Raw genomic sequence first — 25846 nt, 5'->3', positions numbered from 1 at the left:
TCAAGAGACTAGATTAGCAGCATGTGAGCAAAAGGCGATTCAACTTTTTTGCCGCCTACATCAGGAGAACAACGTCCACAGTTCGCCTCCCCGAGTTCAAAAATGTTCTATTAAAAACAGTCCCAAGACCCCATCTTCTATGCCCTCTTCCATTTTGGGTTCCAGTTCTTCATTTTTGCTAAATCTCCTGAGATCACGTGGGATTTCTGGTGTGGAGGACGAGCTTAAAGATCTGGGAGATTACAGTGCTGCATTAAGAACACACAGTATAATTTTTAATTTTTAATCTTTTTAATTTTATCTGTGCGGGATTTCCAACAGATAAAAGAAAATCTCTTAAGATTTAGCCAGAAAGGACAAAACAGGAGGTGACATTGAAGTACAGTCGTTAAGGCCTCCAGGTTGACGTTCTGCTAGTGTGATTAGACTGGACTTATGCTGTTCTGAAACAGTTTTATTAAATCCGCAGGGAGTCCAGAAACTGACAATTTCCTTAAAGAGAAAACCTTAAAGCTTTGAATGTGGCCTTCCAAGATTGAGGTGCAACAATATCACCTGATTGTGCAGTGATATGTCTGTGCTGGAGCTTCACAGAGGGCTCCTGCTGGTCTTCATTTATATTCTAATGTTATACAATGTGTCCCTGACACCAGAGGAAGAAAAAAAAAAAAGTGGGCGAGGACAAAAGGAAAGTTAGAGAGAGTGATCGGATCCATTAAACATAGTCAATGTTTTTTTTTTTAGTTATGAAGGGTGTTAAAGCGTATAGAGTGGAGGCTGTTGATGCTATTGAGCGATATTGACTGGGAGGATGGATTGACCATCACCACATGGACGCTACCACTGTTGGCACTACCAGTTTGTCACGGCATCATACGATTCCTTTAATAAAATAGAGACTTGTCTGAACTGGCCATAAAGAAGTTGCTCTTACTTCAGTTTGGCTGAAAACCCAGTTTGTTTGGTCTGGAGTCACATATTTCCCAGCTAAAGACTTCCTCTCTGAATCTAGACGGCATCAGTGGATGAATTCGAGCACAAAGCGATGCACGAAGCCGTGTGCGCATGCACAATGTCGCTGCACAAGGATCAGCACCCTGGAGAGCTCACGGACAAAGTTCACCGTTAGCAGATGTTTTCAACTGTGGAAATGAATGTTAAACCCTGAAGGTGCTTCAGTACGTCAGCCTCCTCCAAGGTTTCCCATTTCATTCACGTTTCCACATGTGAAGCAATTAAAACTTGGTTAGAAGGACCCCTAAAGTCTAAAGATTTTTCAAGTGAATAAAAATCACCTTTTTCCCAAACCATCAACAACATTTGTTAAGGTTCCATTTTTGACACCAAAAAAGCTCTCAGAAAATCAAACTTTCAAAAGAATTCAGCAAAAACAGCATTTTATCTTCTCGGAGACAGGAATGATGGAGGAGGACATCTCCACAACTGCTGGCTGCACATTCTCACGTGCCCTGATCTGATCGTGCGCGCCTTTCAACTTCCGTGCGTCTTATCTGGCACGGGGAATATCAAGATTTGTAGTCTGGCTGCGTTGCGTTCAACCTCATCAGGGAGCAATTTCCGCAGCTAAACCACCTACTCACTCATTCAGCTTCTCCTTGCCCCCACCCTCACTTATTGGAGTGTGATCAAATTGGGGATGTGGAGCCTCGATGTGTGTATTCATTAGAGAGCCCGTTTGTGCTTCCCCCGCGGGGCTCCCGTGATGGAGAATGTCCTGCTCTTCTTCATCACCTGAGAGGGTTTTTTACTATCTCGCCTCACTCCTGCACCTCATTGCAGATCCGCCATCGGAGTCTCAACTGAGCGTGGCCTGCAGTTGCACAAGTCTGCTTCTCTGCTCGTTTTAACGGTCGGCAGCACAGGTCCGCACCTCCCAGCGCCTCAGCAGCCATGAGGCAGCGCCGGGTCTATCGCCAGTGCTGCTCCGCCGAGTCTGTTCCGCTTCATGTTCCTTCCGACTGCTTGACTGGGCCTTGCTGAGAACTGAGGAACACCATCCTTCGGATTAAAGAAAGCCATTGAGTTTTGATTTATTGGTCCCGAGGGAGGGTGTCTCCGTGCCAGAACGCATCATTGCCGGGGATGGATCGTTTGGGCTGCACAACTGCGCGTTTGCTATGAAATAAAGCACTAGCATCATCGAACAAGGGGCGACCGTGCACGAGCACGGGGCCATTAGGTTGCATCCTTGCTGACAGAACAGTGGTAGGGCACATTATAAAAGGCCTGTCAGAAATGCACATTACTCACGCGTTTGTGTTGGTTTGAGAGGTTCCAGGACAGCACCTTGATCAATAGACAGGCCTGTCAGTCCATCATCAATTAGCACATCCGCCGGTCACAAGGGTGCAAAGCTGAATAAATTCACTCACTGAGAGAATATGAACAATAAAGGGAATTTTAAGAGCGACCTTCGCTGGACGCTTGCTGTCCAGTTATCATTATTATTATGAGCAACATATTAAAGCAGCGGACAAGGGGGGGAACGACGCAACGGGACGGACACACACATGAGATGGGAACCATCTCTCATCATCTGCACTAAAATGCAGGGGCTATACTGCCTAATCGGTGTAATTACTAGTTACGTCTTTACGTAACCAGGGACTGCATAATTCATGACTTAAAATCGAAGTAAATGACAACTAATTACATGAACTATGGATCTGAGGTAGGGCACGCAGCAGCTGCATACACGCAATTGCACGCATAAAAATCAATAGTTACATTCCCGTCTCTTCTATAGAGCCATCCTCCCCTCCAACACGCACACACTTGCCAAACGTTGGGCCCAGAGAGCACATCACAAACACATGAGTGCGCGCGTGTCCTTACGCACGCCGGGACTGGTGTTTTCCCACTGGAGAGGCGCGTCTGCTCGCTGGATCTTACATAACCCGCTACAAATCTGCCTTTTTGTCCTCTCCCGTCACATTGGGTGTCGAGCGGCGTGTCTCCGCGCTGACACATGAAGGAAAGAGAATCAAATCTGTCAGTGTGTCAGCAGGCGATCATGTGTGTTCCCTCATTTTCCTGCCTAATCGTTGTGGCAGCCGACCCGACACGGCTCGTTATGCGCGCTCCGTGACTTCTTCATTATGGATGATACACGGATACAAATTGCCTCCAACGGGCATGAGTCGAGGAGAACAGCACATTTGCAGAGCCATAAATCTTCGTACGTTTAACGGCATGTTCTCGTAGATGAGTAGACGATGAGGCCATGATTAAATATGCCAACTGTGGAGCAAAGCCAGGTTACTCAGAGCGCACCAGGAAATAAATATTATCTACTAACCGTTACTAAATCATTTCGGAACAATATTATTCTGGCTTTAGCGATGGATTATTGACAGTTAATTAGCTTAACCAACAATGTCAAAAGCTTTGTGGGGTAATTAATCATCCGAGTTTTTTTTTTTTTTTTAAAGCTTTTTGTCACTTTTCGTGACAGAAAGTGAAGTTGGCAAAGTCTGGTTCTTAAAAAACAATGAATATTGAATATTATTCATGAAAAATGTTAAAAGTTTCAGCTCTCCTCGGGAGGTAAAGGCAGGTGGGAAGGTGGAGGCATTTGACTTCTCCAGGCAACCAAGTGGTGGATGAAACGGGACAAACTGGAGACACCGGAGCACCAGGTGCTGAGCACAGTCCTGCTAATATGGCTCCTGGGGAAAGGCCCCATAGCTTTAGAGGGAGATTAGTCAACTCCAAAAACTAATTCCGAACACAGCTGAGTGATGATTCTGAGACAGCTGGTGAGTCCTACAAGAGCACTGACCTGGGCCGGGAAGGTGGAGGTTGTGGGTGGGTTCCTGGCTGCCACGCTTCTGCAGCATTGAGCAGAGGGGAAGGGAGGGGAGCAGAGAGACTGCTCCATCTATGGAGGCATCCTGCCTCAGCCTTCCCGGAGAGGCCCACCAGGCCGCTGGAGAGAAACGCTGGTTCGTCAGTCGGCCCTCAGATTCAAGAGGAAGGATGTGGATTTCTGGGACGCTGGATGACCTCTGTACCCTACTTGGGTGCATGTATGCTGTAAGTGTCTATTCTCCTCCTCTTCCTGACCTAGCGCCCCTTCTCTTCCTCCTTCAACCCTCTGTCCATCAGCAGAAGGCTCTCTTCATATGAGCCTGGTCCTGCTCAAGGTGATTTCCTGTTGAAAGAAGGTTTTTCTGCCACCTATAGACAATTTTGAATTGTAACAGATAATATATGAATAAAGATCAGACGGTGACCTTCAGGACTGAATACCCGAGTGTGAAGCTCCCGGGATGAAGAGCAACGCCTCCATGTCAAAGGGAAGGGGGGCAAGGATCCCGGGGTCCTGTTCCTGTGATTGAAGGCTGGGAGATGTGTGACAGACGGGTCGGTGCAGCCCCCACGGGGTTTCAGATGCTGCATCGATCTGTTGTGGTAAAGATGGAACCGAGCTAGAAGAGTTTATTGATCAACTCGCATCCCGACACTCATCTTCGTCGTGTGCTGTGGTTGGTAGCCAAAAAATATGATCACAAATACCTCCCCACCCTGAGGGGGGCGGTTGGATAAGGGCAGTGTTTGGCCATTTGATTAAAATGTCTGGTTGGGAGGACATATTGAGGACATCCTGTAGGGACTACAAATCCCATGTAAAGGTGGGGCGTTGTGATGGAGGAGCTGGCTGGGAGGGGCACAGTCTAGACCTCCTGGACCTGAATGTGGGTGAAAGCAGAAAAGAACATTAAAGGCATGAGTAGAGAAACAGTGATGCCAGAAAGGTTGTTGTGTTCCTCCGTTTCCACAGCGCTACAGTAACAGCTTCCATCCTCTGATCGACAGATGAATGATGAAGATGAAGAGATGAAGGGACATCCCCTCGACGTCTCTCCATCTAATTCAGTAACAGTTTGGAGCGACTACAGCCTCCAGTTTTGGAATAATAACCATAGTTCTTGGCTTTGCTGTTTTAAAGGTTCAGGTTTCACACGTGTGAAGGTGGAACCATCTGCTTTCAAAGAAACTGTTCTTCTTGGTTGTTTTTAAGGTCGTTTCCCCACTTTTTATGGTTCATGGTAACCTAATTTACAGGGCCTAATTCGTTTAGAACATTAAGGCGCTGACGTGAGTAACATGTTCCAGGAAGTTCCTTCAGAGCCTTGTGATCACTCTATTAAAAGCACCTATTTCTGAATTCTAAGCCAGTTTGTTATCTTTTATCTAGAAAGTGTAGTAGTGAAGTGCTTTTGTGAGCGCTCCAGAGGTCAAAGGTGAAGAAAACATTCATTCAAGATGTTCATCATCACACAGCGATGTGAGAGGGAGGACAAGGAGAGAAAGCTTCGAAATGAAGTGGTTATATTCATTTAATCCAGTAAAAGTCTGAGAGGTCTACATAAAGAACCCCTCGGGTCACCGCGCTGCTCCCGCAGTGCCTGGTTTATTTGTTCATTTTCTTACATTATTTCTTTAACACATATTCATGCAGGGGCTGAAAATCTGGATCTCAACGTTTGGCCTCAACTTCCCAAACACATCTGAAGCAGAGCAGCGTGGTGGGATAAATTAATTTAGTAATTTGGGAGCACAAGCCCTCATTTGTTGGCTAAATTGGTTCCCCCGTATCCAAACATTGGCCTTATCAGTTCTGGGCTGTGACCAGAAAAGATGGCTAGAAAAAGGAAAACTCAATTAAACTGTAGCTTGATGTGATTTATCAAATGCGGGATATATCCTGTCATGCAGTCAGTCTCCATCTTTCTCCCGCTGAGTGTTAATGTTCTTTACTCAGTGTTTCCCCCCCGGGGGCTGATAAAGACTGTTAGTCAGCACCACATGACCCAGAGGAGAGGCTCACGTTCCTGCAGCCTTCTCCCCCTTTTTGAATCATAGTAGCACCAGTTCTCATATTAATTTATTTATAACAGAACTGCCACTGATCTGATGATTAAAACAACTGTTTAAAACTGTAAATATTGTCATCTGGAGATTTACTATTTACACACCCTCTTCTGCCACGTTGACCCACTTGGCAGATGACTGGTAAATTGAGGTTTTTTTTATATTTCACTTAGTTCTGAGATCAAAGACATGACTTGTAAGTAACATTTAAATTTACACAAGAAACAGATAAACAATAAATTCAATAAGATCACCATTAAAATGTTACTTGGTTGAATACTGAACATCTTTAATAAATTGTTATCAATTAGACAGATGTTTCCATACCTTCCTGTGTATGTGGCACCATCTGCTGGTCATGTGGAATAACTACAAGCCATGCAGGGGAGGTGGTGTGTAAATTCCAACTACATCCTCCAACAGAAGCCAGTTTTAATGGAAATTTCCGAATTTGTACTTTACAAAGCTCTCAGAAAATACAATGTAAGGGTATTAATGAGGCAGAAAAATGGCATGTCAAATGAGTACCACACAAGCAGAAACAACCCTTTGTTTCCCAGAATTTTATTCTTTAAATTATTTTAGAAAATCATCTCATTTCACATATGTATATATTTATATATTAGTTCCTTCCACTCACTAATTGATCATTTTGGCCAGGTCCCATTTTCACCCCGTGTAACTGACGGCGAGTTCATTTCCCCTTCACGTGAACTTTGTGCAATATTCCCCAGGAAGGAAGAGAGGGAGACAGTGGATAAAGGTCTGTTCATGTCTTGATGAGTTTCCTGGGCCTTGTCCAGTGTGTGCCAAGTAAGCGTGAGGAAAGGGTTTTGTTTTTGTTTTCTCCAAAGGGGGCTGCCCCACTAGGGTTAACACCAGTGAAGGAAACACCGAGAGTCTGCTGAAGGTCAAATAATCACGTTCAGATGGCTCAATGTGTTCCGCGAGACTAAATCAAAACAAAAGAGTGGCTCTGAAGACGTTTTAGCCCTTAAGTCAGCTGATCCAGGTCAAACCCACGTCCGCAGCCAGCTTTCGCAAACAGACGCGAGGCTAAACGTTAGCAAAACCACACAGGTATGCTGATTTTCTTTGTTCTTCATGGCAAAAATGTTCAATGTGGAAACATGGCTCAAAACTTTAGGAAATTGTTGCTGGTATGATTAATGAGCAGGCTAAAAAAAAATGGAACGAGTGACAAAATATTTTAACAATAAAGGCAAAATAGCCGAGAACACACACACGCCTCCTTTCATTACGGACTAAAACCTTCAAGACGCATGAAGACGGTGTTGGAACGTCCCTTCGTTGTGTCGTTTTAGCACATCGAACGATAAAATGAGAAGACTTAAAAGGGGACGGAATGAACTAAAGCTTGACATCACTTCTGAGCATCGTGTGGTTATCAGACGTGAACCCCTTCAGCAGATAAACAGAGTCAAAACATTTCCAAGCTGAATGACTGCTGAATGGTGTGATTAGGTTTGGATTTTTACCAAGTCTTTCCTCAGCTTTTATCCTTCAAGCTATTTACATACAGTAGATCATGCAGTCTGGAGAATATAGGTTCACTTCTTTACCTGGAGTGACGTAAAAGACAATAAATAAATTAAAAATATATATACGATAAGACTGTAGAACATTTTTAAGGCATTTACAGGTTATTCCAGACGGACCATGAAGGTTCAGATGCCCGGGTGGACTTAAAATAACCCACGCTCAATTTATTTAAATATGAAAGTGATTTCAAATCAGCCCTTTGGGTCCAACCCCTGGAATTCACTGTATTGTTCGTCTTTTTCGTCTGGAAATCAAAGCTGACCGCAGAGTTGGGATGGTGTCGCGAGGCTGTTTTGTTGATTTAGTCGTAGTTCTGAAAGAGATTCGTCACAAAATCGAACACCTCTGCTGATCAGCTGACTGTAAACAGACATTTGGAAACATGCAGTTACTCTAGTCGGGGCTCATTTCAAACCACGCTCGGTCTGGATCTAAACGCCGAAGACATTTGAGGTAGACGGAATCCAGGTCTGATTATTCTTTCAAACTGTCAGTTTGCGTTGGACAGACTCAAAGAGCTGTCAAAGAGCCTCGATCGCCTGATATCGGGCCCAGCAGGGGACACCTGAAGTGGGGGGGGGGGGGGGGGGGGGTCATAATACAAGGCGCACCACGACGACGCGGAATATGGTAGTGTGATGAGAAAGAACGGGGAGGGGGGGTGGGATATGTCTACGGATCAGTGCCACGCGTCCACAGCAGCATTTCAACCTCGGTTGTTTCGCCAGGGAAAAAAAAAAAAAAAAGTCTTTTTACAAGACACGTCATTCAGAGAGAATATATGGCATCTGTTTCAGGATTTCCCTTTCCCGCCCCCCCCCCCCCCCACGACTGCACGGGTTCAAACCCCGCAAACCTGCCCGCTTAACATCTCTCTAGAGAATAGAGTTTCAAATAAAAATATACTATTGACTCGTTCACTTCCAGTGTACGTTTTCTCTTTTTTCAAGTTTTTAAAGATTTCCTTTGTCACAACGCAAGCTTAGAGATCTTTTCTACACACACTCACGTACATATATACTGTATATATACTTATATATTAGAGGGGATTTTAGCTTAGATGCGAGTTGAAAGTTCACGATCATGTCGAAGGGACTCTTCATGTTTCCCTTTCAGGTGGGATGAAATTTGAGGAATTTGGGAACTGCTACAACATCACGTGACTACTCCAGAGCAGGTAGCAGGGTCAAAGGGGGTGGGGGTGGGGCTGGGGGTGGGGGGCAGAGCAAGAAAGAAAAAATATACCAAGAGCCTGCACAGGGGAGAGAGATGTGGGCGGGCGATATGGCTCTCTGCGTTCCTTCCAGGGCCCTGCTGATGGTGAGACGACGGTGCATGAATCGTTAACGCGGGACCGGGGCTGACGCAATAGTGCAAGACTAAAGAGAGGAGATGAGCGGGACGGGACGGGACGCACGTCTTATCTGCCGGGTTCACCGGTACACCAGGTGGGACATGGTGCCGGATTTGAAGTTGAGCTGATGGTTGGGCACGAAGCTGTGCTGTGGATTCTTCCGCGTGCACATATCCTTTGCATATAAGCTCATGCACGAGTCACATGACACCTTGGAGCAGTTCACGCACGTGTGCGACGCGCCCGGCTTGTTGCAAAACCCGCAGCGCGACCCCCCCAGGTTCATTCGATCGCTGCTGCCTCCCTTTGGTGTCGTCAGGGCGATGGACTTGCTCGAAAACAGCTTGGTGGACATGAGGGGCTTCTCCACCAGCTGGGGGTGTGGGTGGGGGTGAGAGTGGGAGTGGGTCAGCGTGAGGGGGTGTGGGTGGAGGTGGGAGTGAGCGTTGGAGTAGACCGAGAGCTTCTCCTTGACGGGGATGTAACCGTCCAGGGGTCTTGGCGTTTTGAGGTGGTAATCCTGGAGGCCGCAGCAGGGGGAGGGGTCCACGTCGTGGCAGGCGGGACAGAGGATCACCTCGCATCTCTGGCAGGACGCCACGGACGAGCAGCCCAGACCGCAGCCCTGACACTTCACGCTGCCGTGGGCTTTGAGCAGCCACCCATCCCTCGCTTCACGGGGCTCCCTTGACGGAGGACGGGAGGGCGTCTGCCTCCCTCCCGTCACCCCCCTCTCTGTGTACAAGTCAATCTCATCCAAAGAGTGGTACGACGTGTACGCTTCGGCTGGGGGAGGCGACTGAATCGGAAAGAAATCGGCGATGGTGCTGTGGGACGGCGGCGCTGCCACAGAGAAGAGGGACGCCGACGGGCTGGGCCTGATGATCTCATCCTTCATATCCTCCTCCGTGTCCACAAACAGAGGCTCCTTCCTCAGACTCAGTGAAGCCTTCAGCACCGGCTTGTTGACGGCTGCGTGCCAGTGGCCGGCCCCATCGGTAACGTCCACGGACTTAGACGGTCGGCTGCCTCTCCTCAGGTGGTGGCCGTGAGGCCTCTCGATATCCAGCGGCCTCACGGAGAGCCGGGCCATGTCTGCCCCGAGACTGTCGCGCCTGCGGAGCGCCTCTGCGCAGCCGGCCGCGTCGTCTCTGCAACCTCTGCGGAGCTCCAGGGCTTCCAGCTCCGAGGCCGAACCGCGAGCCAGTGCCACCACCTCACCGAGGAGACGGCACTCCGCCTGGGCCAGGAAGAGCTCAAACGCCAACTGACGGAGATGATGCGTTCCCCCAGGATGCTCCTGCAGACGGAACTGCGCGTCGTGATCGCAGGTGTAGCCGATGGTGCGCATTAGAGGTCGCAGGTCAGCATCAGGAATGGCAGACTTCAGATAGTACACATACGGGCCAGTGAAGGTCTGCAACAGGAATGACAGGAACCCCATTAGTGTCCCAACACAAAAACTGTGTCGAAACACCGTTGACATTCTTTAAAATTCAGATTTGAAACACTGACAGTCTTCGCAATAAACCAACTCACCTTTATACATCTGAACTCTTTCTTCCAGGGGAACAGCAAGAGGTTGGTGCAGATGACCTCCAGTGTGTGGAAGGCTTTCTCCAGGCTCCTCAGGTTGCTTCCTCTCTGGCAACGGAGACAGTTCTCCACCACTTCGTAGAAATTCACCATCCGGAACCGCTGTCCTGGGTCTGGCTGGTACGCCCCCAGCAGAGCCGTGGCTGTGGAGAGCAGGGCCTCGCTGTCCTTGCGTCTCCCTCTGTCCCCATCGGGAGTAATCCCCATCCTCGAGTGATCCTCCTCCAGACGCTTCTCCAAGGCCGTCACGTACCTCCGAAACAGGTCCTCTTTTAACTTAGCATCCATTGTAGGCAGCAGCTAGCCGTTACACTTTTTGAGAGAGCCTTGCCTTTTTTTTTAACATTTCCTGCACCGGCGTGTCACATTCGAGCACCATTTTCGGTCATCATGATTCACTGTATACGTGCATGCTCTCAGGGTTAATAGCGTTCTGCAGAGGTGGGTGAGGAATGAGGCTTCCTGTCCAATTAATAGAACATTTTCGAAAAAAGGGATGCAGCTGACGGGCACTCTCAGTTGGCATCGGTAGGCTGCAGCCTATTAGGATGCCTTCGTACAGGCATCTCTACGGACTCAAAGCCCTACTTGTTCCAGAACAAGAAGATAATGTCGTGTAAGATGAGGTCAGGAAGAGCTGTTACTTCACACGCTGGTTCACTTTCAGCAGGGGCTGGTATTGAGGTCACCCATCTCACACTCACTTTCACAGTCCATTCTTCTGTGTTCTCGAGCTGTAACGACAACAGAGGTTTGAGGAAAGACACAAATAAGGAAACCTGAATCAAAGTTCTTGTGACTCTCTCATTTATTGGGATCTTTTTACAATTATCTAAACGCAAACTAATTGCTTGCATAATCGTCGTGGGTGGTTTAAAAACCTCAGCCATGTGAAACAGAAGGTGTTTATGCATCACTGGTTAGAGAAATGGAGCCTGTGCTCCGAGTGGGACGAGGTGAGGGCGCAGTGTGTGGGCTATTTAATACCAGGCCTGTAACCGTTAGGCTCTATTGGTGTAACAATACGTGACATGCACAATAAAAACGCACAGTGAACCGAGGATTTACATGCTACATAACCCTACTCGCGAATCAGACTTGACGAGCGAACTACATTCGTGAAGTCCATCTTGGGTCAAATGTGCTCATCTCCAACTGCATTCCGGACAGATACACATGTATGGATAGGCGTATATGCACGACTAGGGTCACCAATATTTACCCGATTGATCAAATGTGAGCTGACTGATTTCTCACACATCATTGCCTTAGCAATCATTCGTTTAGCGAGCAGTAGCTACATGTCTGCTAACAACATCCCCGTGCATTACTACTGCGCATCCACTGCAACACAAGCCCGTCACGACCAGCGCTGAAAAAAATATCAGGCGACACCTCATAGATCACTGACAGACGAGCCTCCAACTCGAAGAAACACGATGGTGTCACTTTCCATCCTCGGTTAAACGAGTATATTAGCAGAGCAGTGAACGCCCATTTCAGCGCAGCTGGCCAGCTAACAATTGCTTCAGCTAGCAGGGCGGTCAATCGCTAGATTGTAATCTTTTGTGAAAATTTTGCAGTGATTTTACGGCACACGTCGCAATTTTAGACTCCTCGTTGTGACCACCGGATATCCAACACCAGCTGAAAAAAACTCATTTGAATAAAAACACCACAAGCCGAAAATCTTACCTCTAATACATTCTAGCCGCAGCTAGCTACGCCTCAGCTGTAGGAAATTCCCACCGTCCTGCCGCGCATGCGCACACGTCTGACAGTTCATCAGAGGCCCACGTGCTGTTGGGGAGAAGGAGAGAGTATCGGAAAAAAAAGCAACGTCACAAATTTCAGGGCTTCTGTGCATATAATCCTTTTACAAATACAATTCAAATGCAATTTTTAACTGCATACGCAGCATCTATAAAGTCCACTAGGCTATAGAACACTTTTCATTTAAATAATTTCACACGATTTTGAGACCACATCTCACTCGCTCACTGCGATTTACGGCCGACATTAGCAGTAATTACAACATTGAAAAAGAAAGGTTCCTTTTCGTGCGGGCTACCATTCTTAGTCTCGTTGCATATTCTGACTATATCATCCCAGTTAGTCTATGTTTAATCCAAAGAGGGATTTTTTTCCCCCCTCTTTAAAAACACCATCATGTGTTGGACTGTCAGCGATAACTCCGCCCTCGCGCGTGAGAAGGCGCAGGACCCGGTGACGTCGTCACAGGAGGACCGAGTCCGAAAAGAAAAGAAATGGCGATGCTTGGAGGATTTAGCGCAGCACAGCACAAAAAAGCCGCTTCTGACGGGAGCGGCGACGTGTCAGAGTTCGTGTGTCCAGTTTGCCTAGAAATTTTCGAGAGTCCCGTAACGACACAATGCGGCCATACGTGAGTATTCTGTCTTATTTCTGTTGTCTCGCCTCCGCCACCGTCTGCTACTAGCGACTCCGTTCACACAATAAACGACAGGGGGGAAGAAAATCCTCATTTTGAGCACGTCGAGCTGCCTGAGACACGGAACATCGCCCTTGTGCTTGACGGTATCTGTCATGACCCAGCGTTTTCATTTATTTTACTTGAATATCTGCAAAAAAAGTCGCTTGCTAGATCGGTTTCAGTTTTGTTTACATCAAAGAGTCGTCCTCGCCTGGGAGTTGTAGTTTCAATTACAATTGTTTTCTCTCGTTTTTCAGCTGTAAAAGACTACAAACTCTCCCGCCCTCTAGAGGCGGTGACCTTATTTTGGATTTACAGGAAGCTGGTTTAGGGACTTTTGGGCGTTTTAATGCTATGTCCTTTGAGTTTCAGGAGAGTTAATAGTTGTTTTATTCGTTTTGACTGCACTTGAATCAATTGTTTAATAGTCGATGGTTTGGTTTCCTTGTAATTGTTATATATATATATATATTTTTTTATTTTTTTTTTCTGTTTCTCTTGTCAGGTTTTGTCAGAGTTGTTTGCAGGAGTGTTTGCGTCCACAGAAGCCAGTGTGTGCTGTATGCCGGACCGGGCTGGGTCAGTGGACAAAAGCTGCTAAGCTGGAGGCTCTTATTCAGTCATCAATGGCATCTTGCAAAGGGTGTGGGACACAGGTGTGTCCATTGATTAAAACTCACTGGTTCTGTCTGGAAGTGATCTGGATCCCTTTGGCATATGATCTGCAATTGTCACTACTGCTGGCGTAAAGTGTGTCCTGATACAGAGTGTAACCGACATGTGTTGCCTCAATATTCAGGTTGGCCTTTCTCAGATGAGAAGCCACACAGCTGCCTGTTCAAAATACCAGGAATACATCGAGGAAGGAGTAAGAACTTCTGCGCAGAATCAGCCAGCCATCATAAGGTAAACTTTGTTAAAGTAACTTTATGGGCTGGCATCAGAGCCTGTGGCGATATGAACTGTTGGCACATGGTTCAAGGCCAATCGCTCATCTGTCAGCCGTGTTGAAGACAGCGTTATAAAATGGGCTGACTCATCGCTGTTTCTTGATTGATTTGCCTGCTGTCAGAAGAAATGGAGATAAGTCTTTAGACCTGAAGTCCATAGATCCAAACTGTTCGCACACATTTTAACCAGACAGGTTGGTGCTTTGCTTTGTAGGGGGCCCCAAACGTTGATATTTTGATATCTATATGTGCCATATGGCAACGGGGGCTGGTGGTCGCATCATTCTAAGAAATTTCTGGATTCAGTGTCAAGATACTCGTACAGTTTCTGCATTTATGACTCAGTTTTGCCCAGTTCAGCCTGACACCTTTTGTTTTCCTCAGCTCGGTGCCGAATCGCTACACCTTCACCTGCCCGTACTGCAACTGCCCGAACCTCGATCAGGACGGCTTGATCGAACACTGCACCTCCCATCATGCTCGAGATGCACGCCAAGTGGTAGGAAATTCACTCGGCGCATCCACTCCATAAGGAGCCCACATTTGAATCTGCTGTCTTTATTCCAGGTGTGTCCCATCTGTGCCTCGATGCCCTGGGGAGACCCTGAATACAGGAGTGCAGACTTTTTCCAACACTTGAAGATCAGGCACACATTCTCATATGATACTTTTGTCGTAAGTAGACTCTAAAATGCATCTCTTCTTTATTGTAAATCAGTAAGACGAGCAATACCCGTGTCCTCGTAGGATTACTCTACAGATGAGCACACAATGATCCAGGAGGCTCTACAGCGCTCCTTACTGGACAATTGAAGTGTGAAGAAGAAGAATGTTCTGGAGAAGGACGCCAGTGAAGAGATCCATCACTGAACTCCAGTTTTACAGGGAATTATTCTTCTTGGCACATTAAGGTTGATTATTCAGCAAATGAATATTGCAATATGATTATTTTCAAGCATATTGTGCCCTCCAAACCTCTGGGTGATGCTGTGTTCCTGCTGTGATGATCTCTTATGCTCCCATAGTCATATCAGTAGTCTGGATCATTTGTTGAATATCTGTTGAACCTTATTGATATTTCCCCCCACTGGTGACATGGTGTCTGGAAACCAAACTGTGTAAACTGTTATTGAATCTTCCAGTGGCTAATACTTGATGTTATTAAAGGGTTTCACCACTAGGTGGCTAAACGTTAGCGGCAAACTGAAGTACTCAAGTATGTTTGTAATAATACCAATAATAAAGACTGAGTGTGACATGTTTTTTCTTACAGGAAGCAGATGAGATGTAAGTGTATTAATGGAAGAAAGAGCTTCCTTTATTCTGTCGTTTGTCCTTTCTGTTGAGAGATCTGAGGTTGAGGGGAAAGGAGGGGGAAACGGCGGCACACAGATGTCTGTTTGTCCCTCGAGTATCTCTCGTGTATTCATACCTTCTGGTAAATATTGACCCAAAATACACGAGCCTGTTTTCGTAAGTTCTGAGGATATTTATGTCCACACGGGGGCAGTAGAGCTCCACGCGTTTTCACAGGACGGACGAGACAGTTCATTTTTCCAGGGCCGGTTGAGTCGGAGTGGCTTTTAAAGCTCTGGTTTGTTCAAATGTAGCATTTAAAACATGCAAAATCACTACTAAAATTTCACTTTGCTTCCAAATCTCTAAGCAGTCTCGGCTGCAGTTTGGACTAAATATAATAAGTTTATTTGTTTTTCATGGCTATCATCACTGCCAGTTAAAATAAATAACCTAATAATAAGCAAGGTTGTACGCTTTCTGAAATAGCAGGACAGACATTTTGTTTCACTTGAGAACCGCTGATGTTTCATTTTAATTTGTGATTTATCAGGTGTTGTAATCTTCACAGGTCAACCTTAAAGGTCACCCAAGATTTAAAAGCTGAACTCAGATGCCTTCCCGTGTAGTCTTGGTGACACTCGGCTCTCAATGTTCGTTGTACACTTCAATAAAATGCAAATTGATTTTCTGTGTGTGCACTTTCTGGATATATCTGGCTGGCTATTGTCAGACCTACTGTGGGCCGGTGCTAAATCCTGATAAATTAAAGCCCTTTAATTATTTAAACCTCGGCCTCCAGAAATCAGGCGTGGTGATTTATACCTGTGTGTATGAGACATGTGGGGGAGAAATAACACTGGCTTGTTTGATGGATGACCTCAGCAAGTGTGTGTGTGTGTGTGTGTGAGAGAGAGAGAGAGTAAAAGTAACGTGCAAGCTGCTTCAAACTAAAGCTCCGGATTCGCTCAGTTGTCATAATTAGGCACCAAATGAAACGATGTGAGAGAAAATAACAAATATTAGGTTTCAAAGGAGGATTGTGTCCCATGATCAATGCTCCTGTAAGGTGTTTTTGCATGTTCTTGTATCTGGAGAGACGAATGATGAAAGCTGGAGCCTGGGCTGAGCACCATCCACAGGGAGAGGAACTCCTCTCTCCTTTGTGTGCTCCTGCATCTGTAATTGCTGTAGTTAAATGATATTACAGTTCCTCACCTTGCTCCGTGGAGAGCCATTCCCCACATCTCTTCTTGATCTAACCCCCCCCCCTTTTCTTCTTTTCTTTTTTATCTCTCCCTCCCTCTCGTCCCCAGTTGTTTAGCTCCAGGCAGACAGAGGAGAGATGCTACAGCTAACGAGATACTGGAGCGCTTCCGGCCAGGAAGGAAGTCGAGCCGAAAAACACGGGAGGGAGAAGTCTTTCTTGTCTGTTTGGTGGCAGAGCTAAAAGAAAACGGGAAAGGGGGGCAAGGTGGGGAATAGGAAAAGGAAGAGAAGTGAACACAATGAATAAAAATTTCATAAAGTTGAGCGTGTGCTTTCTTTGATGCGGGCCGTGGATGGCGTGTGCAGTCTGCAGGCTCTGTGGAGGCAGCAATTAATGCGACACGTGCCCAGGGGGCAAAGCGTGAGAGGCGCAGCGACGGCGGCTCGGTTTAGAACTGTGTTGCACCATCATTCTACCCGTGACACCCTGAGCGCTCCTCGTTGTACTAGAAACTTCTGCCCAGTGGAAAAATTCAGCAGGCCACAGGTGTTGGAGCTCAGAGGTTTCACACTAGTGTAGAAATCCCACCCTTGGTCCGAGGCCCTGAAGGATGGCGCCTTCTCTCCTGGAGAAGCCCAAAGATGGAAACTTTAAAGGAATACTGTGGATATATACAGAGGATCAATATTAATTTAGTAAGAAATAAAATAAATACATTTTGAAAAGATCGGCCTTATTTCCACCAACGTTTCCAGGACTCTTTTATACCAGGAATTTAGTTAGCAGGTAATCTGTGTGGTTTGTGTTTCCAACGCACCTAAAATTCAGGAAAATTGATTAAAATGATGCTGACCACATCCATGGGAAGGTTTCAGTTGTCGGCCCCCTGCACCATCATGATCTTACCTTAGATTCTTTAACTTTTAATGGATCTGTTGCAGCGTGGCCGCCACATTTAGTTTCACCCTTTAGCTCCATAGACTCAAAGCCTGGGTCTCAGGTCCCCTCGATTGGGTACTTTTTTCCAGGGGTAGTTTCTTAGGAAACATTAAAAAGGTTTTTAAATATTCTGCATAAATGGTAAATTTCCTGCAGTGGAACAGGAGCGTTCCGGTGCAGCCATGTGTCCATCTACATTGGTGGGAGTTACGTGTGCAGCCGCTACACCTCTATCTGACCTCAGTGGGAACATCTGGGGGGGGGTTCAGCTCTTACACACCTGACAATTCTTTGAATCAGGGTTGTAAAAAGACTTTCGGTGCACCTCTGCTATAACTCGTGTGAGTCAGGGGTTGACAGGAGGCTGGAAGTGCTCAGATGCCTGGAAAACTTCTCCCTCTCGGTCTGTCTGTGTGGGGTTTTTCTTCTTCTTTTCTGCTGAGGCAGGTATCTGCGATGAGGTGCGGGGCGTGCGAGGAGAGCGCTGGGAGTTTGCACGCTGCAAAATTCCTCAAAGTCAGGAGAAATAGGAAGTTCGGGAATCCTGCTGCCCGGGCGTGGCGGCGCGGGCAGGTCGGTCCTCGCAAATGTTTGAACACAAAGCGCCGGTGGGCTTCCCTCACATCAATGCTGGTTCTACACCAGCTCCTCTTCCGTCTTTAACCCCCCCAGTCACACACACACACACACACACACACACACACACACACACACACACACACAACAGCCAGAAAGACTCTCCTTGTTTTGCTAGCCCAAGAGCATTAAACTTAACTTTGCTTTAATTAAGGGGAACCTGCATCTTTCCTGTGTGTCCATGCATCCATTTCTGTATCCACACTGGTGTTTACCCAAAGGTCCTCACAGAACTGGTTTTCTCTGTATGTGTCCATTCTGCCCATTAAAAGCAGCATTCTGGAGACCAAACCCTTCTGTGACTCCTCGGACCACATTCCACCTCTCTAAAAGCCCCTGCAAATGTTCCCACAATCCCTGTTTCTGCAGGAATATTCTCCTGGAAGTGAAAATGAATATGAAATGCCCTGATCGAGCTATCAGGGGAATTGCAAATTGTCTCCCCCTCCTTTATTTCTTTATTTATTTATATATTTGAAACCCGCACCCGCCACTGTACTAATATTTGAAAGTTGAGCTCTCTGAGGTGTAAATGAAGGCGGACGTGGGTCCCCCAAGTGTGTGTGGGTCTGCGGCGCAGTGGAACAAGCCAAAAGAGGCAAATGGATCTCAATTTGAGTCCCCCTCCCCGTCTGCGGTACCCCTGTAGACCAGCGGAGATGTGTGCGTGGAAGAGAGCAGGGCCCCAAGCTATTATTCTCCCATTAATTTTTCTATTTGAAATCAAACCTCAGCAGGAGCACATGAGGGAATCAGAGGAGGGGCAGAAGACTAGATTGTGGATAACCTCATCGGAGGGGGGGGGGGGTCCTTGCAGCAGCAAAACTGTCCAATAGAGGAGGCACTTCCACTTTCACAAACAGAATCATTTTGTCCAACCGTCATATCTTTTAGACAATTTGAAGCCTGGATGTTTTGTGAGGCCGATAATAACAGGAATAACCACAAACAGCAGGAGACCATATGCTCCAAACATTTCAACACCCCCCACCCTCTGCCTCATTTCATCACCCTGTTTCCCACCTCCCCTCATCTCTCTTTGGAAAATAAAAGTGCCAGCGCTTGCTAATCTGTCAATCAGAATGTTGTCCTGTTGTGGCGATGACGGGGGTCTGTGGCAGCCGACCAAACACCTCCAGCGGCTCGCGGGCTCGGAGCGGCTCGATGATTAACCAGGCAGGTAGTGAGTCAAAGTGCTGACGGCAGAAACACACTGACAGTTGATTTGGAAGACAATGGCTCAGTTCTCTTTGCTCAAGTCGTCACAGCTCCCTCTCCATTAACTTCTGGAGGATCCGGAGAGTTGGCGGGAAGCGCTCACGGAAGAGACTGAAAACCTCGGGAAGATCTCTGGAGATCCATTCATGATCATGATATCACCATCCTGGAGAATGTACCAAAACCTGAGAAAGCCTTAATACCTCAATGTTTCAATCATTTGAGCCTGAAAGTACCTTTGTGGTTAAAGAGTCATTGAAGGAGATCATTCCTAACTTGTATCCCAGCTCAGACTGAACCCCAAGCATCTGGATTCGGGAAATATCCTGACAGGATTCACTGACCTTGGGAGTATTGAACAGCCATTGACATGATTGGATTAATTCTCTGTGTTGGGAAAAAGGGACATATTATAAAATTCCATCACACACCAGCAACAGGCTCTTTTCCCTATTCCAATTCGGAATTTCTGCATTTTTTTTTTTTATTAAATAAAAGCTGATCCCAAGACTCTTCACTTCCTCTGAATGGTTTTTGGGGGGATGCTCGTTCTGCTCCTCTCTGAAACTGTTACATGGAAACTGCGCTCCGACTTGTCTCAGATTAATAATCCAACACTTCCCAATTATTAACCGCCCCTGCAGTGTACTATTCATATTCAAAGCTGTTTACCTCCCTCCACTTCCTGTGCTTTGTGTGCTCGTGTCTTTGCAGGACGGAATGGACGACATAGGCAGATCTGTCAATCAGACAGCTGTCCCCCCTCCCGCCCCACACCAGCGGCTGCCCATACACCCCTGTCTATGCACCTCCACCGGCTATGGGCCCTCCTCGGCTCAATGAGTAACTAACTCGCAGGTAGTGAATCAAACTGCTGACAAGCACTTGGAAGGAGGGGAGGAGGGAGGAGAGACGGCTGCTGTGTAGGTGGATGGATGGAAGGATAGAAAAGGAGGGGAGGATGGGGATGACAATAGCATCATTTCATAGCCCACCTTGGTGACGTAACCTTTAACTTCGCCAAAGAAAGACGGGTCTCCTCCCCGTCGGTCCAGCCTGGCGTGTTTTCCTCCGCTCTGCCTCATTTCTCCATCTCACTCTCTAAGTGGCGTCCTTTGATGCGCCGTCCCTCTCTCTCATCTTGTCTCCTTAGACAGATGAGTCTTGTCAGCGCCGCCGTCACTCCCCAGCTAAACATTAATGACTCTCTCGCCTTGACAAGTGTTGGCGGGGCAGAGGAGAGGTGAAAGGGGGATGACTCTGGACAAAACTGGGCTAAAAAGGAGAAGTGACGGCTTCATCTGGCACATTCCCTTTTGTCTCGCTCATCTTGAGTCTATGCATGTGTGCCATCAGCAAATTCCTGGTTTGACGTGACAGTTTTATTGCCCTGATGTCGGAGGAGACGGACCTCTTTGTAGTACCAGCGTCCGTCATCCTTCCTTTTGGCATTTCTGACATTCCTTCAAGTATCTGTGCATGCCTGAAAAGTGAGCGGGCGTGTTTATCTCTGCTACTGCTTATTTCCAGGTCCACGTGCTTCCGTCATTCCCTCGTATGCTTATCTCAGAGAACATCCTGGACTTTGATGTCAGCCGCACGCTGGTGATGGCAGGACGCCAGAAATGAGGCGAGACGGAAGCAGCTGCCAATCAGTAGAGTCCCAGCTCTGACCATTGAATCTGTCCAGAAGGCTTATAGAAACATCCTGCTTTGGCTATATACCTCTACTCTATTTGAGACACACCCACCCTGAGATATACCCGCATGTGGAGCTTTACCTACTTTCAGACCTTCTACCAGTTGATAGTACTCAATATTTGCTGACCTAGCAGTATCGAGTATAACGCACGTGTGCCAGCATCACTGGCATGCAACCTGACGCCAATTTGGGCTGCTGCCATTATTGCAAAGAAAGCATCAAGTAAATCACATTATTGTCAGCATACAATATTATATTAGCATCTGTTTGCTAGCAAAGTAACAGGCATTGTGTAGCAAATATATTGGTGAAATAAATTGAGCTGCCCTGATGGTAAATTACATTTGTCACATTTATGTGAGTGGTCGGAGTAGGTCACAGGTGATCACGGTGGGAGCCATAATATGTCGCTGGCATATTCGGCTGCTTTGTCCCCGCCCTTTTAGACGTAATTTCACCGGTCTCTACCTCCCTCTCTGGCTGTGTTGTCGTTTAGGCCTCTGGCCTCTTATTTCATCTCTGACTTGAATTATTAACTCCCCAACTCAGGGGAGTGACACCGTACTGCTGAGTAGACGCTCCACAAATCCGGCGTTTCCCATATTTTGGAGGGTCCATTTAAGCAGATGATACTGCTGGTCCCATAACACCCACCTACCCCCAGGCATGCATTAAGGTGTATGAACACCTCTAGCATGTTATCATAAGATTTCGGACAAGCGGACAAGTTGTTTAGCCTTGCTGCAAGCATTCCTTTGCTGTAGACCTGCAAGGCCTCCTGCGGTGTAACCGCCCACTCTCCTGGCTTACTTCTCCCCAGGCATCTTCCATCTCCTCTGGGTTCCCACTGCAATGATTAACCCTGGTAATGATCAATGCTTCTGCTGACTCTGATACATCACCGCATCCTTGCAGCTGCCATGTAAAGGAAACGTCAAGTCTCCGCTGCTCACTACAGAACACGTCCACTCCGTCATTCCTATAAGGCACTGCGCACCCGAATGGGGTTGTCAAAAAAAGAGGTGTGCGATTTGTTCCATTATTGGGTGTTTTTAGGGATGTTCTACTTTTGCTGGTTTACCCATGTTTCATATGCAATGTTCAGTGTGAACATTATAACATTATATATATAATTCTAATTATATAAATATTTTTCCACTTTTGAGTTTCTGTTCTGAGTCCTTTAGCAATGGGAACTTTGTTGTTGCTGATGGGTAAAAAGAGAGTAGAGAGGCAAATATAGGAACTGGAAACCAAAATAAAAGCAGGGAAAAGGTTGGCATCGCTCATCACGCGGCGGCGCTTTACCTCGACAGCAGGGGAAAGCCCCGATTTCCTGAAGATGACAGGAAGCACAATGGCAGAGTGTTCTGTCAGCACATCCTTCTCACGGAGCCAGGTTAATGATTCCGTAACCACAGCTGAGCTTGTGAGAGAGACGAGAGGGATGAGCAGAGGGAGGAACAGAGGTGGTTGGGGGGGAGGCAGAGAGGCTGGTATTCACTTAGGCTGTCATTAGAGCCGCATTAGGAATGATGGTGTTTTTTGTCATTTTAATTACCTTTAATCTGATCTCTTCATAGCCAGGGCTGTTTGGTAATGAGGCAGAACAAAAACTACATGTCAGAAATGTTTAGTATGTATCCGCGTGATCCATCTTACAGCTAACACGGGACGGCAGGAGGAGTTAGGTGTTTCTAGGGCCTTTGCAGTCTGTCTTTGAATAAACTAAGCTGAAAGTCTCACCACAGTTGCATAGACAGTTCAGATTTAAAGACATGACAGAAGTTTGAGAAGTTGTAGAGATAAGCTAGGGGGGGTTAGGGTACCCACATCCCTTGTCTACTTACCAGGACTGAGTTAATGTATTAACCAACTGCTGCTGAACAATATTGCTGACTGGTGTGTGGAAACTGGAGGGATCAAAGTGATCATGTAGGGCAGAAAGGCGCCTTTCACCAGGCCCATACAGCCTGTCCACTCCATCTTACGGGCCCATTCACAGCAGCACTCAAAGATACTTCCCTGGCCCCCACTTCTCACCTCCCTCATTCTACTCTCATTTTTTATTCCTGTCCTTTACTCAGAGACCACCTCTCCCTTATTTTTTAACATGCTCATCCTTCCCTTCTCTCCAAAATATGAAATAATTATTCCCCTCCCACTCTGGGAATCCACCTGCGTTTCCTCCTTCCTGTCCATCTGTCTCTCCGCCTGTCACCTGGCAGAGTAATCACATCCACATTTGATAAGGCTGGTTAGGTGGGTCATAAAAAGTTTATGCTTGTGATGCAGGAGTCTCATTTATTATCCCCGCTAATGTAGGAGCAGGAGGAGGGATGGCGATGCGGGAGTGGGAGAGGTTAGGAGAGCAAGGCCACCACATTAGGGGATCATTACTCCCCTGTAGGCTCTGTCCCTTGCTTTCAGCATAAGATAAGTTCTCTTTAAGCTTTATGGCCTCCATGAAGCCAGCACTCTCTGTATTTAAGTGTTCCTTGGCCACTGAGAGTTCAAGACTCTTACTGCACAGGAGGTAGTTACTGTTCTCTAACCACAAAACTATTGGCTTAAGCCCTAATGCGCACATCTACTTCCTCTGCATTTACTTCACCAGTAAATGTGAAAGTGTGCCAGTTTTAAAGGGCACTCTTTAGTGGTGGCCAGTTGTAACAGCAGCAGGGAGCAGTGCCGGGAGGTGTGGCGAGTTGATGCAGGTTTTCTCATAAATAGTTTTTTTTTTTTTTTATTTAGCAAAAGTTACATTCAATGCACCAAACAAATCCATCATAATGCTTCTTAATAGGAAAAACACATGGAATAGCCGAATAAAATGTGACTTGCTGGCGTAACCTGGATTCCTCTGCGCAGCGGACATCAACCGTAGTTAGTAGTTTCACTGATTTATTGCAAAGTGCAACAACAAAGATGCTCATTTTAAAGTAGCAAAACAGGTAATGACAAATTAATCCTACATGCAGCAGCAGTGGACCAACACCAACCAAAATGCACAGTGGGGGGGGGGGCAGATCTACCCGGAGGCAGAGCCAGATATAGTGATAGATTGGCCTGGGAGAACTGCGATGCAGATCCACTCATCAAGATTGATGTTCTGCCATCCTGCTTTAAGTGCAATTAAATAGGCCGCTGTGTTAAAAAGCCCAGCTGATAACGTGGCCGAGTCTGGGATTACGCTACATTTCCCTTGCGCTTTGCCTCCGCCCTCCACCTGGCATTCTCAAGTCTTTGCCGGCTGGCGACCTGCCTTTTTCCTCATAGCCTACAAGGTACTTTTAAAATCAATGGCCCCTATAAAGTTTTAAATCACTTTCTAGTGCGTTGTCTCACCACAGGGTTGATGACATGTACATTAGTGCACGTTTAGTGTGTAATAATGCATGCTGGTTACTGAGAGGAAGTTTCAGGTCTTCACAAACAGCTCCAACATAACTTATCTCCGCCAGGGACTTTGTCAAGATTGTCTGTTCTGAAGCCCCAACGAGGCCCTGAGGAGATCTATTGCACTTGTTTTTACATCTGCAAACAACATTAAAAAAAAGTCTCACTTGTCCGGCAGCGCTCATAACACGCACGATTTTACGCTAAATGGAAATATTTGCAATAATTCAAATTGAATGTCGATCACAGTCCAATCCATCTCTCTCTCTGTCAGGGGCCCATTCTGCCGCGGGCCTCGCCCACCTCTGTCAGTGTCAAGTTGTTAACCCCATGTCAACAGCGGCGCAGTGCGTATTTGGACCCGGTTGATGGATTGGTCTTGGTGGACTTGTCCCACGCAAACATATTCTCAGAGTCAGCTGAGTGAGGTGCAGCACATGTGTGTCAATCCCCTCCACCCACACACATATCCGTCCACATCCACGGGCTCGGGCGGTATGCTGCCCCTCTCCCTTTCACCTACTGACACCCAGCATCTCCAGTTTAGAAACAGACGGGCAGATCTTTGACCCCCACCGCCACGGGATGAAGGAAATCAGATCGGAGAGTTTTCTCCTGGAAATGGTCGCCTTGACCCGTGTCCCTTGCATGGGTCTGCAGCATTTCCCTGACATCATGTTTCCTTAACAGACCGATAAAATTAAATTTGTCACCTTATCTCGAGAGATCCTGGTAATAATTGAGGGGAGGACCGTTGCAAATTGTGACCATTTTTTTCTTCTTTTATCTAAACACACATCTCTCACGTCCAACACATCAAACTCAGTTGGGGCCATACAATGAAACTCAATTGTTCTTTTCTCCTCCACCACAAAGGTTATGTGATAGCTGGCATTTATCTGCTTATCCTTGAGCAAAATAAACATTTATCAACAGATTTTAATTAAACTTTCAGGAAAAGGGTGATCATAGGCCAAGGACCAGATGATTGCATTTTGGTGATATTCCATATTGTGTAGGGACTTGGACCCTCAATCTGCCAAGGACCAAGGCCAAGGGGTTATTTTATGTAACCTAGCATTTCTACTGCCTATTATGTAATTATCTGAATCCAGAAGATTTTGAAGGATCCATTATCATTGCTTGGACAAGGTCTCCGTGCTCCATGTGCTTTCTTTTCTGTGCAGTTTCATCCTGAAAAAAATGTCCTTTAATAGCTTGAATATTAAAAAAGAGGTCCTAGACGAACTCCATTTTAGGATGAAACAAATGCTGTTTTTTGACATTTTTACCTAATTATCTGGGACAAGACAGAATAGATAAATAAGCATCTGAACACATGGTTCGGCACCATGACGGCATCTGCAAATGACTGATCACTCGTCAATAGCGCCGGCTCGTCCAGCTCCATTAGTCATCTGCACCGCGTCCTGTCACTCGCACGCAGCTGCTCCTCGTCTCTTTCCTCCGCTGCTCATTTTTCTCGCTCTCCTCCAACTTTCTCTCTTCATTTAAGACTCTTCGTCAAAACACGCTCGTCTTCTGAGGCATTCCAGCCGGGGCTTATGGGGGCTGGGGGGTAGGTTGACTGAAAAGGAAAGGGGAGAAAATATAAAGGCATAGCTCATATGTA

At 46.7% G+C, this 25846-nt stretch overlaps 2 protein-coding genes across 2 annotated transcripts; one reads left to right on the top strand and one right to left on the bottom strand.

Moving 5' to 3' along the window:
• Window positions 1–8382: 8382 nt before the first annotated feature.
• spata2 (spermatogenesis associated 2) lies at window positions 8383–12228 on the bottom strand. The gene is made up of 3 exons (XM_003963333.3): window positions 12107–12228; window positions 10355–11145; window positions 8383–10232 (listed from the first exon to the last, which is right to left on the bottom strand). Exons 2-3 carry the CDS (start codon window positions 10697–10699, stop codon window positions 8895–8897), a joined length of 1683 nt encoding a protein of 560 aa, XP_003963382.1. The 5' UTR covers window positions 10700–11145; window positions 12107–12228; the 3' UTR covers window positions 8383–8894.
• Window positions 12229–12612: 384 nt separating this feature from the next.
• rnf114 (ring finger protein 114) lies at window positions 12613–15800 on the top strand. The gene is made up of 6 exons (XM_003963332.3): window positions 12613–12815; window positions 13369–13519; window positions 13663–13769; window positions 14198–14312; window positions 14381–14488; window positions 14561–15800. The coding sequence occupies exons 1-6, from the start codon at window positions 12679–12681 to the stop codon at window positions 14624–14626; spliced, it is 684 nt and encodes a 227-aa protein (XP_003963381.1). The 5' UTR covers window positions 12613–12678; the 3' UTR covers window positions 14627–15800.
• Window positions 15801–25846: the final 10046 nt, after the last annotated feature.

The sequence above is a fragment of the Takifugu rubripes genome, chromosome 3 (assembly GCF_901000725.2).
Source record: "Takifugu rubripes chromosome 3, fTakRub1.2, whole genome shotgun sequence".
Taxonomy (NCBI): Eukaryota; Metazoa; Chordata; class Actinopteri; order Tetraodontiformes; family Tetraodontidae; genus Takifugu; species Takifugu rubripes.
This window is presented reverse-complemented; position numbering and strand designations above follow the sequence as displayed.

Bases quoted from the DNA above. Each gene is read 5' to 3' on its own strand.
- spata2 (XM_003963333.3), bottom strand. From the start codon at position 10,699: ATGGATGCTAAGTTAAAAGAGGACCTGTTTCGGAGGTACGTGACGGCC. The intron at 10,233-10,354 runs GTGAGTTGGTTT...TTCCTGTTGCAG, and splicing joins AAGAGTTCAGATGTATAAAG to ACCTTCACTGGCCCGTATGT.
- rnf114 (XM_003963332.3), top strand. From the start codon at position 12,679: ATGGCGATGCTTGGAGGATTTAGCGCAGCACAGCACAAAAAAGCCGCT. The intron at 13,520-13,662 runs GTGTGTCCATTG...CTCAATATTCAG, and splicing joins GCAAAGGGTGTGGGACACAG to GTTGGCCTTTCTCAGATGAG. The intron at 14,489-14,560 runs GTAAGTAGACTC...GTGTCCTCGTAG, and splicing joins TCTCATATGATACTTTTGTC to GATTACTCTACAGATGAGCA.